Here is an 18,584-nt window from a genome sequence, read left to right as displayed (position 1 = left end):
CTTAAGACTAGTGAACTCTTGATTAATCTAAGATTGATGCTATCCTATAGTATTGTCCTGTAGTGCCAGGCTTCTTCTCATTGAAATGCAGGCTCTCCAAGCCTAAAAATAGCTGTCTTTTAGACAAATATAGAAAGTCAAGATACGTGAGTAAAGAATGCAGAATTGTGTCCAGGACAGGATAGGATATTTATAGCAAGAGTTACTGACTTCTGAGACAGTAACGAACAAGTCCTGTGACTTAGCAAGCAGTCCCATAAACACACATCACCTTTAAATTTAACTAATAGAGTTTTCAAAGAGAATATGTAAACACTGTCCTATTATGGGTAATATACAAGAAGCTATTTTTAAAAAGCTAACCTAATTGTGCAGCTGTGAATGGTATAAGCCAGATCAATATTTAATGACTATGATGCATTATTTATAGCCCTGTGAGAGATTCCCTTTTTTAGGTCAAACAGCACACAAGAGAGCTACGCAACAGAAAATAATGTATCACCTGCTTTACAGAGTCTTTGATTCAAAATGTAGGGTGAATAACAATTCCTGTATTTCTCAATTCCGTAGCCTGAGGTGTGGCTAGTTAAGATCTACCTCCACATGGGGAGGCTTTTGTGTGTCTCTTAAAAACATAGGCATTTAATTAAATAATGATGGAAAGGGTTGAACCAAAAAAGGAATCAACTTTTAGGACTGCTACTGTATATGACAATGTAAACAGTTGAATCATGAAGGATGATGGATTTAAGTGAATTTGATACTTGGAGTGCATTACATGTATGATCTGAATTTGTTATTCACATCTAACGTTGTTACATTTTTATACCCACCCTTAAATGCATAACAGTGGGCAACACAAGGAAAAATTGAATTTAGGTATTAATTTTATTTCCAATCTGTAAGGATTGGGAAAGTATTCCTAGGCTATATTATTCTCAGACATGATGCCATCTTTCAATTTAGAACTACTTTAGTTACTTATATATTCTGGAAATTAAATCATTTGTAGTGATTTATAATTATTATATTATAGTCTTCCTCAGTAATTAAGTTTCAGAAAGGCAAGTTGGCCTTTGTGGTTTGGACCATTTATGAAATACTGCCATTTAAATATGTATAACTAGCAAACAAGGGTTTTATGCATTGATGACACTGTCATTTCAGTCCGTATGGTAACATGGGTTTACCAAGGAGTGAAGGCAGCTGATGGCACTGCAAAGTCAGTATCCCAAGCTGTGGTCCCAGCCATGTATATGGTGAAACACCTACAGTTCTCTAGAGACCTACAATTCTGTGTAACTGCAGGAAGCTATTCACATGCTTAAGTATTTTTCAGATTGTCCCCCAAGACTAGTCACACAGACACTGGGACTCCTCTCTTGGCTGTCACAGGAGGGGAGTCTCTGCTGGCACCGAGCTTTTCCCCCGTGCTATTCCAGCTGCTCAAGTTCCACTGAGAGTAGCGATGATGGGGAAAAAAAGGAAGGAGAAACCCTGAGGGTAAACAGGGCTTAAGTGTTAATATTGAGCTGTGTTCCCTTTTTCCCTTTTGAGAAATGCACATGTTCACAAGATGTAAAACACAGTTTATTTTCTCTGCTTTTCCACATGTGCTGCCCACATAAGACAAAGCCTAAAGTACAGTGTTAAGAGTTTCATAATTCACGAAACTGAGGTCTTTATTGTATTACTTTATTTCATACACTTTTACATGTGCCTCTGTCTTCAGTTGTCATGGAAACGAGAAGTCAGGAACACATTGCATACACTGAAAATTATTAAAAATAATAAATAATGATTAAAATACTGGGGGGTTTATACCAGTTTCTGAAATGTGAGGTTGTTGGCTGTTGACATCAGGCTAGTGCTCTGTAGTTCAAAGATATATATAACTAAGCTTTTTTTTTTTTTAAATTTCAGTGAAGGGAATAGCATGGAGAAGAGAAGTAGGGAAAGATTGTTTGTGGTCTTTTCTCATACAGTGGTTAGGTTTAGGGGCACGAAATGAAATTATCGGGGTACAGATTTTAATCTTACTAAAGATGTCTTTTCAGCAAACATGTAGCTAAACTATGTGACCTACCACCATACATGTTAGAATTAAAAATGGTGAATTAACAGAAGGAAAAGGCAAATGAGGACTGTTGTACAAAAACAGTCATCTCTGGCTCAGGAAATCTCTGACATGCAGCTCTCCCAAGCTGAGAGGAGCACACCAGGAAGTATGTTTTCTGAGTTCAAATAGTCTTCCCTGTTCTCGGGCACTCTCAAAGGTAAGGTACAGGGCTTACCAGGGACCTTTGGTCTGACACAATACAATTGTTATGTTATTAATCAGTGCCTTCCAACAGCGCTGCTGGGAAAAAAAATAGGCAACTACATTCTTTGCATCACTTTTTATCACCCAGAAAAGAGGACATGCCTTCTGTGTTTAAAATGCAGAGAAATATGCTTTTACTTGATCATTACTGTCATAAATTTTAGAAATTGCAGATACCAGGGTTTGATGAAAACTCCCGAGTTTGCTGAATTGTTTGTTTTAGTACAAGCTGTTTCTTTTCCTTTCTCAACCACCTGCCCCTGGAAAGCATTTCTGGATTGCCCTGCTAAACTGTTCATCAGCTCCTTGTCTCAGTGCTGGGATCTGTGATCCTCAGGTGCACTTCTGATACAGCAGCCCTTCTCATACAGATATTGTTACCATCATGAAACCTGTTCCAGTGTGATAGGTTTTATTAAGAGTAAGACATATAAAAGAGCAATATGACAGTTAGTTGAGGGGGGGGGATGACTGTTTTTTTTTTTGCTTCAGTTTCTTCCATGAGGCATTTTATCAGAAATAAAGTGGGATGACTTCAGTGTGTCAGAGGCATGAGGCACCTGTTTACAACTTACTTTTGGAGCTTTTCTACTAGTTTAGTGTCGTACTACAGTGTCTACCCTAATTCTAGGGATAGTTAATAGAAAAAGCTAATGGGAATTCTGAATCTGCTTTCAAAAATCTAAACATTTGGTTTTACAGAAATTTCAACATTTTGAATTTACTAGCTTTGTAGCTGATCAAGATGAGATTAAACTGTTGCAAAAGATCACTGAAGGGATTCCTGTTGTATTTCTGAAATGACCACTTTTATTATTGCCAGGAGAAAATATGGAGGTCCCAGAATAAAATGTTCCCTTCCCTCCGTGTTAGATGACATATGAATTTTCCAGGTTGTTGTGGAGGCAGGGTTTACAAGGAGTCATTTACAAAGATCCTGGTGAGGCTCTGGCACCAAGCTGCTCTCTGAAAGGGCCAGCCCTCTTTGTTGGCTATAGAGGGGTAAAGGGAGGTTATAGCAGTTGTGGGGAGTACATCCACCCCGTCTGCCCACCTCTGAGTATTTGTAGTCTATCTGGGTAGGTTCCTTGCCCTCGTGTTGTCATACCATCTGAGCCGGGCAAGGAACTTCTTCATGTTGTGGTTTCCCATCTGCAGAGAGGAGACAGAAATATTAAAACATCTCTGTGAAAGATTTCAACATTTCTACTTTCTGACTGCAAAAGATTGTGTTGCATTTGTATGATAAACCTGAACAAAACCAGTTTATTTTGTAGTATAGGAGATAAGTAAATCCTGTTGTAAAAAAAAAAAAATTCTCTTGGGGAAAAGCTATATATGATTTGAGAGAGTTAAGGCAAAAGAAAGAAACCTGTGGCCTGGAAGCTAGATAAAGCCCACAATTTAATCATATATCCATGCCCATAAAATTATTTTAGTTCATTTATGAGTTTAGCACAGGTTATTACATGAATTTTTAAAAAGGATAGGCTGCTTTCAGCAAGGAGTAGGTTGTGGTTTGTGGATTACATCAGAGCAAGGGTGTAATGCAGATGTCAATAAGGAACTTCCTGCGGAGTTTTTTTTAGTATGCAAAGGTAAAATATTTATTCTTAAGTGTTTATGCTCTACAGAATAATCTCTGAATACATTTACACTGTAGGTTAAAAAGAAGGGAGTGAGGATTAAAAAGATGTGAAAAATCAACATTGATACTCTGACTGCAGAGTAAAGATGCACAGTAACTCAAAATGTTTAATAATAAATGACTACTACGATCAGCTACTTCATAGCTAGACCAGAGCTTAAATCTCCTTGTTAAATAACTTCACAAGTAATAAACTTCAATCACTGAAAATAACAGAAAATTAAAATTACGTGCATGGTCAAAACTGGTCTTTGTACTACTTTTTTAAAAAAAGCTGCTTTCTGTAAAACTGAAAACTTTTCTGTAAAACTGAAATTCAATTGATTTAGATAATAATTCTAAGAATTTCTGCTGTACTCTAATATTCTTTTGCAGTACTAAAAAAGCATTCTAAGTAGTTTAAATATTGCTGACTTACTGCCTTAAATAGTGGTTGTTTTTCAGTTTCTTAGTAATTATGCACACTAATACAGTGGTACTTCAACAACAGAAATTTTCAGCAGAGGAGTAATAAAACACTTAGGGTTATTAATTTACTCATACTAAAAAAGTGTGCTACTTTGCTGCTGTCAAATACTGCATTTTGTTATTTGCATGGGAAATCTTGTATTTCTTGCATGTTTTCATATCCAAAACTACAACTGGTCCAAGACTTGAGAATGCTTAGAAAAACAAATTAGAAATAGCAATTGTTGAGGACGTGGTATTGCTCACAAGTGAAGGTGAAATGATTTATTACCCAATGGACCTGTTGTCTGTCCTTCAATCTATCAGTCATCATACTCCACAAAAATCTCTTGTCAGCTGGAAAGCATTGAGGAATAAATGCAGTTCAGCATTGCTACACTATTTAGCCAACAACCATGAAAAAGTGATAAGATATAGAATACATTTAAAATGTCAAGCGAGCCTGAGGAATATCTGATGAATGATTTTTTTTTACAAAAAATCAACACTTGTCAAATGATAAAGTAGGTACAGTTCAGTCAGTGATAGACTTGGGAATTTATATTTGGAAAGGTTTTCAAACAGGAAGAAAAATCTATCTAGCGAGACTTGTGCACTTAAATTGGACCAGAATAATTTTTAAAAATTGGGGACTTCAGTGAATGATGGTACTTTAGGAGTTCTTCACTGTGGGTTTATCATGGTTCTTTTGCTGTAGATAAGGAGGAAATTATTCCCCACGCCCTTGATAGACATCCCTGGGACTAGCCCTGTATGCGACAGCTCACTGTTCTGAGACTTGCATTCCCAGACTGACCCAGTAAGACCATTGTACTGTTTGTTTAGACTCAGGGAAGAAAGAATTCTTCAAAGGCATCCAGAAAAATGGTGTAATATTTCACATGTAAAATTATACTTTATTTTAATGTGCTTGGATTCCTTTTATCACCCCAGCAGGCTGACAGTTATAACTGGGAATTTCTGGTTTAAAAATCAGGTTGCTTTTCACAAAACTTTATTTGGATAGACATTTTCTAATTGGCTGTAATGTTATCAATGTGAATTTTAAAGTTAAACAAGTTCCTTAGCAATTGAACTGATTTTAAAACCAGGAAAAAAAATCTTTTGTTTTCCCTAGCATATACCCTACAAAAGGAAAAAATACTTTTCTTTGTTTATTTCTGCCTCTATACAGTGTTCTGGCTGCAAAGAGTTGTTTGTTATAAATGTTTACTTGTATTGATAATTGATATTGATAAATGATATTGATAGGTGAGGGGTTTTTTTAACAAAATATTTTACAAAAGGAAACATAAATGTCCCCCAAAGGAAGAAGGCGGTGTTCTTTAAAGGCTTTTGACATTGCCATTAAGTTCATATTAGAGCTAGAACCTTTTTATAATTAAAACACCAGAAAGCGAAGAACGGGAAATAGATGAGAAATGTTTTTCTGAGATGAATCTGTTTGGCCACTGGGTGCCATCCTTGCTCCACTCTAAGGCTGATCGCCTAGCAGCATTTCCGTTAAGCTGTAAAATCCTGAAAAGGGTAATACCAGTGCAATTTCACACCATCATAACGTTTGTGTGTGTGCATATAGTAGAATATCTAGCAGCACAGGCAGCATGTCCTTCTTGCGTGAGTCGCTGAGAGACTCCGGGAGAAATATCCTCATGGGTTCAGCCATATTACAGCCACAGTCTCATATCCAGCAATTTGTTGTTTTTTTGTTTTTTTTTTTTTTTTTGCATTCTTCAATGAGCTGGTTAGAGTAAGGCTGTGCTGAAAGACCTCTTCCCACACACAGTGTGTGAGAGACCACACTCCTCTGCAGTATTAATTTAGGCTATGGGGATTATTTGAAGGAAAAATTTAAATGGATGCACACCTCTTTTCTAGATCAATTCCTGTTTGGGCTTTATGGGCCTGTGTCATACAAGCAAAACTATATCTAGCATATAATATGTAAAAGATATTTGCAATTACAACCTTGTATGGGTTATTTATTAACACTGTTTCATTCTCTGCCTCAGAGGGATTCTTCTATTGTTTTAGTCTCAAAAGTCTCTTGTTTTAGTCTGGGCAAAATCCCAGGCAGAGTAAATGTACTTTCTAACGGAGAAATTATGTCAGTAGCTCTGTGTTTTTAGTCTTTCAAATTTTAAGTGTAAACACTTTAAATGTATGAGAAATAGACTCTAGCACTTCTCTTTCTTGCTGCAACTGTATGGAAAACATGCAGATTGTACCCCAGGCAAAAACAGGAAACTGAATATTTTATGAGGCCATTTCTGTGAAGTGTTCCGTCATCTTGTGCTTTGCAACAAGCTACACCCAGCTCTGAACACACAGAGAAAAGCTGAGAACGTCAGATATCAGTGTTTTCCAGCGCCTTTGTGATCCCCCTGCGCATACAGCATCCTGTTTGGTGCTCTTAAATGTAACTCAGCTAGCCCTGCTCTCCGTGCTGCCATGCAGCAGTGCGTGTTTTGTCCCAGGCATACAACAAGCTTATGGCCACACAAAAATCTCCCACCCCAAAAGAACAAAAAACCATTTCTATTTATGGTCTTCATAAGCTCTACTGTTAAACTGATTCTAGGTATCTACTTATGTTATCTGTACTTTACCTTGAAGGAGACCCGGTTCTGTGGGTTGGTGGTAAGGAAAGGTTGTAAGCAGCATAATCACAGCAGCACCATGGCAAGTTTGCAGCAAGACCTGGTCTGTGGGTATTGCTGGCCCCAGGTTTGCATGGCAGCCACTTGGGGAAGACCTTGGTGAGCTGGGTACTGTGTGGCACAGCGAGGCAGACCCAGTAGGGTCCCATATCCAGCTCCTCGCCTAGCTCATTTCTCACTTGTCTGCACATTAACTGCTTCTCTGTTTGAGTCGGTGGTGGCTGAGGTATTTGTGCACCCCCCAGCTTTCTGCCAGACGTGGACAATCCTCAGTCCCTAAAACGGAGTCACGCAGATAGACCTCTTCACTGAGATCCGTACCCCCGCAGCTGATGCAGCACTGTCTAAGCACAGCGTAAGCTGTTATATTCAAAACGTTAATTTGGCAGATGCAAGGTGTCTAGGAGAAAAGGAACAGTTATATCAGTCAAATATCATAAGGGCATTTTCATAGGGGCCAGTTAATGTGTATTATAAGGTCTTCATTAACCTCATGAATGACAAGAAACAAGTATTTATGGCTGTGTTGCCGCCTTTCACCTCAAAGTGGTGATTGATGAGAGCAACAATCTTTTTGTTTAAAGAAAACTTTAAAATATAGGAAGTAAGTATAGAGCTAGGTAAATACAAGATTTAAGTGTCTATTTTTGTTGAAAGAGCAGAATCTGTACATTTTATTTGTTCTCAGAAAACGTGATTAGGCTGTGAGTTGTGTGTGAACTAGAGCTCTGTGATGCTGTGCGGGTTGTGTGCTCAGGCTGGTGTGCTTTGTTGGGATGAAGGGTGCTGTGGAGGATATGCATTCTGCTACGAGGAGAGGAGTTGGGTTCTGTGTTCACAGTCTGACCTGCAGAAGCCTCACACAGAATTACCTTCTTGGCTTGTTAAACTGTAGCAAGATGAAGCTCTGTTTTATGGAGGATTCTCTTTTGGGTAGTCCTGAGTGCTCCTAGGGAGTGATTTATGGATTCAGAATAGGATGGGTGGATTTCTTTTAAACCTGCAATCAGAACTTGACGAAAACGAAGGAAAAAAGGACAAAGATAAAACATATTTTAAGGATAATCAGTGCAAGTTTCCCTTTAGCTTTTCTGTAAATGTATGTTGTAAGATTGAAGGTGTTTTCAATATTATTTATTGTCTACCTGACAATATTCAGCTATAGCTGTCAGTCTAGCGGATCTGAAATAGGACTTTCTCCCCAGTGGTGCAGTAGCCCGCTCATATATTTGCATAACTTCCACCACCAGTCACTGTACTGTCAGCCTGATTTGTTGCAGGTGCTCAGAAAGATTTTGGTGGCCAGCAGGAACACCATCCAGTGCCATTGCTGTGCACTCCCACAGCCCCATGGTGGCACAAGACCAGTGGTCCTGCAGATTGGCTTGGGTGCAGTGAGTGCTACTGGAGTACACTGGGATAGAAAATAGTGTAATACCAGTGTATACACCATTGTGGCGCTGGTGGGGGTTTTGAGGTTTTGTTGTTGCCTTTTTTTTTTCTTTTTTCTTAAGTGTCTTCTCTTGACAACACCTTCAGTTTTTTTCTCTCTCACGTGCTCTCTCACACCATGTGTCCAACTGAGAATTGCAGGGCACAATTTGGGCTGTTTGTCACCAAAAGAGCCAGTTCCTCCCTGTACCTTCACATCATGTCCTCTGCGAGAAGAACCCTGACCCTGTTCCTTTCATCCTTAATCAGGTTTCTTCTGAGTCTTCAAGGAAGCGGCTAGAGCCTTCTCTCCCTTTCCTAGGTAGTCATGTGGAGAAGAAGTCTACCTTGTATCCCTCTTCCCTCACCCTCCCAAATTTATAGGCATGGAGAGGGTCAGTCTGCATTACCCATTCTGCTCTTCATGGGAGCAACAAAGCTGACTCTCTGCCTACCAAAACCAAGGAGGGCTGTTGTGGGAAATGGCAGCCCGCATGCCTGACACTTTTGTATCGCAGAGAAATACTTGCCCTAGGTTTGCAGCTTGTGTGTGTTTAAAATTCTGGGACAGAGACTGAATAGACCCTTTTGTACGAGTTTCTCATCTGCAGCAATGGTCATAAAAAGTCGACAGTTGCTAGCCTGTAGTATGTGACACACTGGTTTTTTCCTAATCACCATAAGCCAAAAGGACGTGAACACTCCTCTGCGCGCCTCGGGAGATCATTGTGTCGAATGTGCATGCCCTGTAAAACTCTAGTCCTAGGCTGCTGTGGTTATGGACTTTGGCCTTAAGAATAATAGATGCTTAGACCATTAATTGCTTTTATTTTATGTCTCTGTTCTTTTAAAATAGAGATTTCTTGTTCCTTTTATAGGCTGCCATATATTTTGTTTCTGCGTACTAGAAAATAACTGTAGCATCAAGGATTGATTTTTAGCAACATAAATAATGTATTTTGTATCTTTTCTATTATCGTTTGTAACAAAATTTTAAATGTGATATTTTTATTTCTGAAACTTACTATTCCTTTTGATGGGTCCCAGTTTCAGAAAGTGGCATGTCTGGACAGGATTGATTGACTGATCAGAAACAATCAAAATACTTTCAGTTTTTTAGCTGTAATTCTGGGATTACCTTTGGAAACAGCATGTGTAATGCTGTAATGACATATCTTCCCTTGCCCTTTTAAAAATAAAATTATAAGACGACAAATCCTTTCCTCAGGCATATATAGCTTTATACCAAAAGCAGAAAGCAAATACCGTATTTTTGCCCTAAGCCCTCAGTGTGTGATAATAAAAAAAAATTCCTAAATGCTATATTTGATAGTGATATATTGCTTAATGGCTACTTTTCTTGTTCTAATAGAAGCAGCAGAATAATTAGCTTTCTGCTAACATACCATGAAGTTTCTCTTTTAATTAAGCAAATACCAGTATTCATGCTAAGCGGTAGTTATATTTGGTAAACGGTCAAACCAAATATAACTTTGTGAAACAAGACTAAATGTAACTTTCTTTGTTCCACATTTCATGTCTAAATTACATGTTACACTGTTAATTTGCCGGTTGAGGATGAAGCAGTATGCACCACATATATGTGCTTCAGCTGCAGATTTTGAAGCTGGATGCAAGAGCAGCATTATTTTCAGTTTACAGATGTGGAACTTTGACTAAAACAATGAATGACCTTTTCCAGCAAAGGGCTCAGACACCTACTGTGGGACTTTGGGCAGAGTTTAGGCATTTGATTTCACAATTGCAACCCTCTGCTAATCTGCTAGGTAGCTCTGAAGAGGTTTAAAATACATAAATCCTGTTCCAGGGCCTGTTGATGTCTTTTACATCTGAATAGCTGTTGGATAAAACATTCACAGTCTGGCACACAGAAACAGGGAGTCTGGTAGATCTGATGGTGGCAAAGCATTTTTATGTGGCAGTGTGAAGTCTCCTTATCTCCTGTTTCGTCCAGCTGCATTCAGATGAGTCCAAGGCCCCACTCCTATCTTATTCTAGCCTCTAGTTGTGGTTATTTGAGTATCCCTTCATATGGTGACCTCATTCCGAGAATTGGAATTTGGTTAATGTTGTTGAAGGGCAAATGAAGTTGGGGTTTTTTGGACCCTGCTTGAGCAGGGGGCTGGACTGGCTGGTCTCAATAGCTCCTTTCCAACCTAAATGATTCTGTGATTCTGGGCAATTTCACTACCAAAGGCAGCAGCAATGCTACTGTGATAATCACGTTAAAAAAAATCATTAGAATCAAAATCCAGAGAATAATACAGGTGCACACTTTAAGTCTCTTCCACACCCACTCTCCTTTACAGTAAGTATTATAAAGTTCTCTCTAAATTCTGCTGTCCTGCTTCTGCTGCGGTTGGTCATTGGAAAAAGAGGTGCTAACTCAGCATTGTGAAGGGCAGAGAGACACCATCCGCAGTCTGCAGTAACAGATGGAGGCCTTTAAAGGCCAGGTTGCTCTGGGCATTAAAACATCCCTGAGCTGAAACGTTTGATTCTTTCCTCTTTGGAGAGGGTAAGAAATGTGTCAGACTGGAACATAACAGGCTTTGGCATTCCATGGCTATGAAGTGCAAAATTTGTCCACTTCTGCTAATAACTGACTATAAAGATACATTTTAAAAGATGCCTGCAGCTATAAATATAAGTATTTTAGAGGCCTTTTATACACGAAAAGAACCCTTTACAGATAAAAACCTTCTCCATCGGAAAATACTGTTTCTAGTATGGCTTGATGGAAAATTAAGTGAGATATAACGAAGGCTTCACATTTAAATATTCTCCACTTTGATGCTTTCTTTGCTGCAGGTTTTAATGATCAGCCTTTAAGGTTTTTTTGGTTCCTAATCTTCTGAGAGAGATTCTAGGTGAAGAGATACTTGAAAGGGTAGTCTTATATTTTTTTTGTGTATGTCACGTTGTCTGAAGCTCCAGTTTCTCTATTGAGTATAAATGAGGTCAGATCCTGACCTGCTATTGAAATCATAGTACACGGACTCCTGACTCAAAGAGTGCCTGTGGGAGTTAAGTGGAATACCATATTGTTTTGCCATTCTTTTGCTACATTGGGACACATATTTCATGGGATATCTTTGTATGTGTTGTATATATTCAAGTTTGGTTTTATTTTTCTCTATCAGTCTGGCAGTATTTTCTGATTAGGGAGCCTTGCTAACCATTCCATATATCGTCGTCTGTGGGGCTATATAAAAAGTGGACTGTATTCAGTAGTGGAAGTTCTTGTTACAGAATAGTTCTGACATCGCATGGGATGGAAGCTGAGCATACCAAATGGCAGATGGTGCTATTTTTTGTTTAATAAAGCCACACTAATATGCTTATCGGTAGATTTCAAAATAATAATAAGCATATTAAAAGCACATATATATTATATATAAGCATATAAAAAACATAATAAGCAGTAATGTCTTATCCACACAGGTAGTAAAACTGAAGTACAGAGAGGTTAAGCTGACACAGCAAAGTAGGATTTCAGTCCAGTGTTTTCTGTGTTTAGCTGGACTACTTCCATGGTAGTGAGCGTTTTACAAGGCGAAAGACTGCTTTCTGAAGAACTCACCTATTTCCTTAGGTCTGATTTTTATCATACTATCAAATACGGATATATAAGACTGTGAAGAATATGCTATTGGAGGAGTTAGTGCAAAATCATTGAGTAAGCCTTCCCTGACTGTCTGTGGAATGATATTCTGTCCTGTGTCCTTGATATCAAATAGGATCAAACCTGTGTTTTCATATAATGTGGTATGCTGAATCAAGTTACTACAATCAACCCTTGAACTGTAGGTATCTTCTGTTTAAAAAATTCCTTAAGATGCCTATCAGTGTGTGCCAACTTGTAGGACACAAGGATGGGATAAGAGGATTATGGCAAGATGGGAAAAAATGTAACCACTACGTTGAAATTGCCCTGTTTCCACCACAGACCCAGACTGTCTCATAAACAAATTCTGCTATAGGAGATTATTAAATATCCAAATTTCTAATTCATATTTGTTCCTGACATGATACAGTTTTTCCCTACATAAGGAGTTATCTCCCTCTGACTATTTTTTTTAAGCTGGCAGCATGTGACCTGTCTGCTGGTCTCCACTGGCAGTACATCTGACTGGCTGGAATGAGAAGACTTTAGCTTAGTACAGCTTTCACGTACTGAAAAATCGACTTCCAACTCACGCAGAAAGTTTAATTTGTTAAATTGTGTGAATCATTAGGGAAATCCATAAAGTTTCTGCCCTGGTTGGAATGACTGGTAATGTGGTTCCAGATACTAAAATAGCAAGACACCTATCCTGAGTTTATAGTAGCTATCACACCAAGTTATTCAGGACAGGAAGCTTGCCCTCTTTCCTTTCACCCATCTCCAAGGGATCATTCTTGTACTATTTATAACTATAAACTGATTTAAAGTTAACTTGTAAGAGGGCATTCAATGGTATGCTTTGCATATGTTTTCTCAATAGCACTGTTGGTCATTATGAAGGTACAAGTGTGGTATATGACAGAAACTGAAAGTAGGATTGAAGGGAAAGGAATTTGCAGTAACATTAACCAAGCTGAATGTAAAACTCCTCTTTCATTCAGGAAGTATGCTCAGTGAGAGCAGCAGAAGTCTCCCCTTTTGCTTATATTGATTAATTGTGATCATTTCATTCAGCCCTTACAGTAAGAATGTTGTAAAATGCTCTGTGTGTATGTGTGTGCATATTATACTGCATTTTTCTGACATGCATTTACATGGGAACATATAATGCCCAGAAGAAAAAATGAGTATGAATGAATACTTACCTTTATTCTTATCTAGTTGCACACTAACAATATAAAGAAACCATTTTATACAGCGTACGTTGTATACATCCTTCTAAAACTGTGAAATTGTTGTATTCAGCAGTGCTAAGGTGTAAGCAACATAGAATCATAGAAGGGTTAGATAAAGATCTTCGAGTTCCGACCCCCCTGCCCTGGGCAGGGACACCTCATCAAATAGCAGCTTTTATTTCAAGTATTTAGCCTTTCAAAGTTTCACTTAAACTTTCACTCTTTAGTATCCTAAAGTTTGCTGCCTTAGATTTTGTTCATCCACAGCAGCCCAAAGACTTATTGATACTGAACTAGAAACATTATTTTTCTATTCCGATGAGCTGTCTTTTATAGTGGCCAGAATTAGGACTTTATTGTTGGTAGAAGTCACTTTGGTGTTGCACGTGTTTGGAAGAATGATGGTCATTTGATAGCTGATGTAAGGTAAGGCTTACACTCCTCTCCTAGCTGTTGACGTACCAAGCAGGCTGTGAAGCAATTTACATGAGAGCAATGAGGAAAGAAGAATGTCTCCAATCCCAAATTGAGTACAAAGGCGCTTTTCCTTCTTCCTCAATCCATTCCACCCCATCCCATGCACATCTGAGTATGGGGAGGCCACAGACCTTGTCCTTATGCTCTCATTCAGGGGCATGACATCCTCTTTTTCAAGCTGCCTACAAGTGGTGATAGTTTCCCAGCCTGGTAAGTGCTGTTTGTACTTTATTAGGCAAGACCAGTTGCCTTCCATGTGTTAAGCCCAACTTGTGTTCGTGGTTCCTTTCAAGACAAATTTTTGCTTTAGTACCAGGGGTTATGGCGATATGACCAGAGAAGGCACATCCGGCTTTAATTTACCATAAGCTCACAGAAAAGTCATGTGAATTTTTCTCAAGGATGAAGAGCGTTGAAATTGCTTGGTCTGCAGGGTAAAAAGACTTCAGAGTATAATGTTCTTAATTGTTTTTAGAAAGGGGAAATTGAACTTCAAAACGTTCAAAAGGAAGCAAGCCTTTTAAGTGATTCTAAATCACTGGGGTGCTTTAAAAAATAATTTCACTGTAACTTGAATTTTAATTGCCTGCCCCTTCCTCTTATTGTCATGGTACTTTCATCCCCTCTGTTTTCCTGGAAGAGAGTGGTGTTATTGCTGTTTATTTTAAGAAATCCACTGGAATTTGTCCTGCAGTGTAGCAAAATTTCAGGGATGGATATGTTTTAATATTCTGTATTATGAATATTTTTTATCTTTGTAATTAAAAAAATGACGTTTTAATGACTGTTCTCATATAAACCCTGGACTGCTGAATTTCCAGCATAAGAAGCTGAGGACAGACAATGCCAGGTGCAGCCAGAATACTGCTGCAGCCCCACAACACATCATTTTTTTTAATATTATTCAAATTAGTCTCAACACTCATAATTCTTTTGTTTCCTTTATTGCTGTTGTAAAGCAAATGGTTCTTTTATACAAATGTTATCTCCTGGCTATTAATTCAGCAGTTATTTTGGATTATGGCACTCCTGTTAAATTTAGGAATGTAAAACCTCATAAATATTTAAGTTTCAGACTGATGTGGGAAGAAATTGTTTCTGACTTGCTTTGTTAATATCCTGTTGTTCAGTTTGTAATAGATTTGGAATATATTGTTATTTCTCCACTGTTCGACAAAAGGAAAAACAATTTTAGTTGAGCAACTGCTTCAAGTGTTCTCCCTTGAACTGTAACAAGCTGATGAAAGTGCTTGTTTCCAGTAAAAAATAGCAAGGAATATATCTGTTTTCCTTTAAGAGGACAAAACCCATGAAAATTTTAATCAGAGACCACTTCAAAGTTAATGAAAATGCAGCAGTAGGTTTGTAAAGAGTAGTTTTGATGAAACAGTTTCAAGTAGGTCTACTTACAATCAAGTGCTTCTGTTTCAGCATCTTTGTTATTTAAACTTCTCTCTAAGGAACATATGAGTAAGATGGACAAATGTGTTTCTTCCTTCAGAGACTTTTTATAGAGAATGCATTTACTGCAATGAGCGTATTCATAAACTGAAGATTAGTATGCATCTTGAGTATCCCCCAAAGCTCTGAAGAATAACTGAATGATAAAAAACTCACAATTTTTGTAAGACAGCTGGAGATTTGGACAACAGAGTCTCTGTGCCAGCATTCCTGTTTCGCACCTCCCTGTATTTTCTTTCTTTCTTTACCTCAGATGTAAATACGTAGCTTTTCAGCCAGATCTTAAAGGGCGTTAAGGTGTAACTCCTGCTGGGATCATCTAGAAAGATTTCAAATTTTTCAATAATTATTCAAAAACAGATGCTGAATTGATTCAGCCTGCATTAAGTACACTAGCAGACAAAGTAAGTATGCAGTTAATAGAGCTTACATCTCCGCCTGCGTGCTTCAGAGGTTCTTCAGCTGAGTCCTGGGGTGACATTTGACTTGAAGGGTTTGTTGTATTTTCTACGTCAGTTAACTTCACTGGCATTAAGGCCATGACTGTTTTTTGTGGCATTGGCATGCTTTACTGGGCGCTGAGCTGAAAAGACTTTTCTTCTAGCTAGCAAATATGTTAACACTGCAGTGTTAATACTATCTTATGGCAGGTTTGCACCGTCTTCTCTTATGTGGTATAGCTAAACCCCCTTAATCTCTGCATAAAGCAATTATCGCGGTGGCACTTTCCCTTTCACTAGAAAAAGCTTTTTACACATCAGTAACTCATTGTAGTTAGGGTGCAATGTTTCAAAACACAAGTTTTCAGAAAGGAAATCATAAGGTGGTCACATAGAAGCTGTAACTGTGAAGGTGAGCTTACAGCTGCATGAACAAATCAGTATTTTATGCAAGTGAGTAGCTGGATGTGCCACACCAGCTGAGTCCGTGCGATTTTAACAAATTCAGCACGGTCCAGCTCATGGCCTGTGGGCTGGATCCAGCCCCTTTGCGAGGTTTCTACCTGACCCATCGCCGCCTCACCGCGGGAGATCGGGAACAGATGCTCCTTCAGCAAATGCAGCCTCCTCCACCTGCCCTCTCCAGGGAGATGAGTGGCAAGTCCGAAGGGGCATAAGGAAGGGCAAACAAGCCCGTGAGGGTTGTCAGCACCTCTGCCTGGCTCCCGCAGGTGCTGCCACTAGCCCAGCCACAGCACATCTGTGTGCGCAACTGTATGCATCAGCCAGTCCTGCACACTCATTCATATGGCTTTGTGTGCATGAAAAGGTCGTTCCTCTCTTACAAACAGAACAAAAGTCTGCTGTTACGTGGACAAAACAAAATGTTAGGCTTTTGCCGTTGTTTATTGACTTACTACGTAATCAGTATGTTGAAAATTATTTCTATTTTACTTTGAAAAGTACTTCTGCTAGACATTTCTTGTATTACTCTTTTTGGTTCTATGAATGTGTAGTGAACAACGTAAAGCAAAGGGCAGTTATATGCTTATGAATGTAAAGACATTTGGATGAAGGAATTCTGCAGAGCAGTGTATTTGCTTTGCATTTCTGAATGGTAGTAATTAAAATTCCCAGCTGCTGGCTGTCCAGATGTTTCTTGCATTACAGCATTGCAATTTGCATTGGAATATATTGTGTTACTGCAGTAGCTGTAAGGTGGTCAGCTCTCACAGTCTAAATGCTGTATACAGGCTGCAGTTGGGGTGGTGAGCATATTTCCTGCTCATACCAGGTTCTTCTCCTTCCCACTGTTTCCCCACTCTGTTAGCTTGACATGTTTGTAGTTCTCAGGTGAAGACTGTTATTGCTTGGCAATCAAATCAAGCAGGGGATGTATTGGCAGGTCAGAACGGATGTATGGATGGTTTCTTGTAAGTGACACAGGAAAAAAAAGACCCAAGTTTTGAATCAGGAGTTTCCCTTTCCCTTTGGCATTTTCAGGCAGCAAACATCCCTCTGGTGTCAGAGCTTGGCATTGATGATATCCATTTTGATGACTTCTCACTTGATGTGGATGCCATGATTACTGCAGCCCTGCGGATGTTCATGGAACTTGGAATGGTTCAGAAATTTAAAATTGACTACGAGGTAACCATCTGCACTGCAGTGATATCTGCTACTTTTGTGTTGGCACTGCTCTGTCCTTTTGTGTACATTTAGTAGCCCTGATGCAATTTCTACTTTTCTTTTCAGACGCTGTGTAGGTGGCTTTTGACAGTTAGGAAGAATTATCGAATGGTTTTGTATCACAACTGGAGGCACGCTTTCAATGTCTGCCAGCTAATGTTTGCCATGTTAACTGTAAGTATCCAGCTACAGACACAATCCCGTAAGAGCTTTTACTGCCACATTGCCTTACATGTCTAAACATTTTCCGACATTTGATTTCTTTTCTAGTTATGATATTCGTTTCCAATAGAAATGCACGTGGAATTAGGTTATTCTACTTAAGGAGGCGCATATTTGGCAAAACCCTACAGCGTTTAGTGACAGTGATATCACAGGCACATTAAAGTGACTGAAAACAGATGGCAGTCTTGGAGTGAGCTTGTTATTATAGATCTTGATCTTAAAAAAATGTTTTTCTTTTGGAACTCTTTGATTTGACATTTATTTCAGACTCTTAAATTGAGAAGTACAAAAACAAGGAAGATTAGAATCCAAGGAGTGTTTATTAGGTTGATATTTATTACCTTCTTATCCAGCTTAATCTAAATAGCTGTAGAAGGTATTGCCTTTAAACATTTTAAGATTATCTTCCAACATAGTGATCTAAGTGAATCTTGTGTCTCCATTGAACACTGTAACACTTCTGGGTTTTAGAACCATGTATCTCCATCAGTACCAGTAACTCATCTCAGCATCCAAGTAAATTCTGTTGGAAGTACTGCTGCTCTTGCTCTCTCTCCCTACCCCACAGCAACCTCACTGCATGAAATAATTCATGTTTAGTTAGTTCTTGTAAATATATCACTAAAAGGCTTGGTGGTCCTGGATGTTTGTTATTCTGGTTAATATGGCAAAAGAGAAGCAAAATGTCTGTGTGCACACAACGCTTTCCGCTGTACTTTACATTTTGGGTTTGTCTTATCTCCAGATAAAAATAAGAATTCAAGTTTTTCCATTTTTATTTCATGGTCAGTTTTAATGGCCAGAATCATCTATTGTGAACCTTAAAGTGGTCATATTAATAGCATTTGTGAAAGTATTTATTTATCTGGGATATCACGTGCTTGTTCCCTAATTTTTAA

The 18,584-nt window shown here is 38.6% G+C and overlaps 1 protein-coding gene across 1 annotated transcript in view; it reads left to right on the top strand.

The window, feature by feature from the left end:
- PDE11A (phosphodiesterase 11A) overlaps positions 1-18,584 on the top strand; it is a 134,443-nt gene that overhangs the window by 80,008 nt on the left and 35,851 nt on the right. The window contains exons 11-12 of the mRNA XM_074145784.1: positions 17,275-17,421; positions 17,527-17,634. Coding sequence (XP_074001885.1) covers positions 17,275-17,421; positions 17,527-17,634 — 255 coding nt within the window. The remainder of the gene's footprint in view (positions 1-17,274; positions 17,422-17,526; positions 17,635-18,584) is intronic.

Source organism: Numenius arquata, chromosome 3 (assembly GCF_964106895.1).
Source record: "Numenius arquata chromosome 3, bNumArq3.hap1.1, whole genome shotgun sequence".
NCBI classification, from domain to species: Eukaryota; Metazoa; Chordata; class Aves; order Charadriiformes; family Scolopacidae; genus Numenius; species Numenius arquata.
The sequence above is the reverse complement of the archived record's forward strand: the minus strand, read 5'-3'. Positions and strand labels throughout refer to the sequence as shown.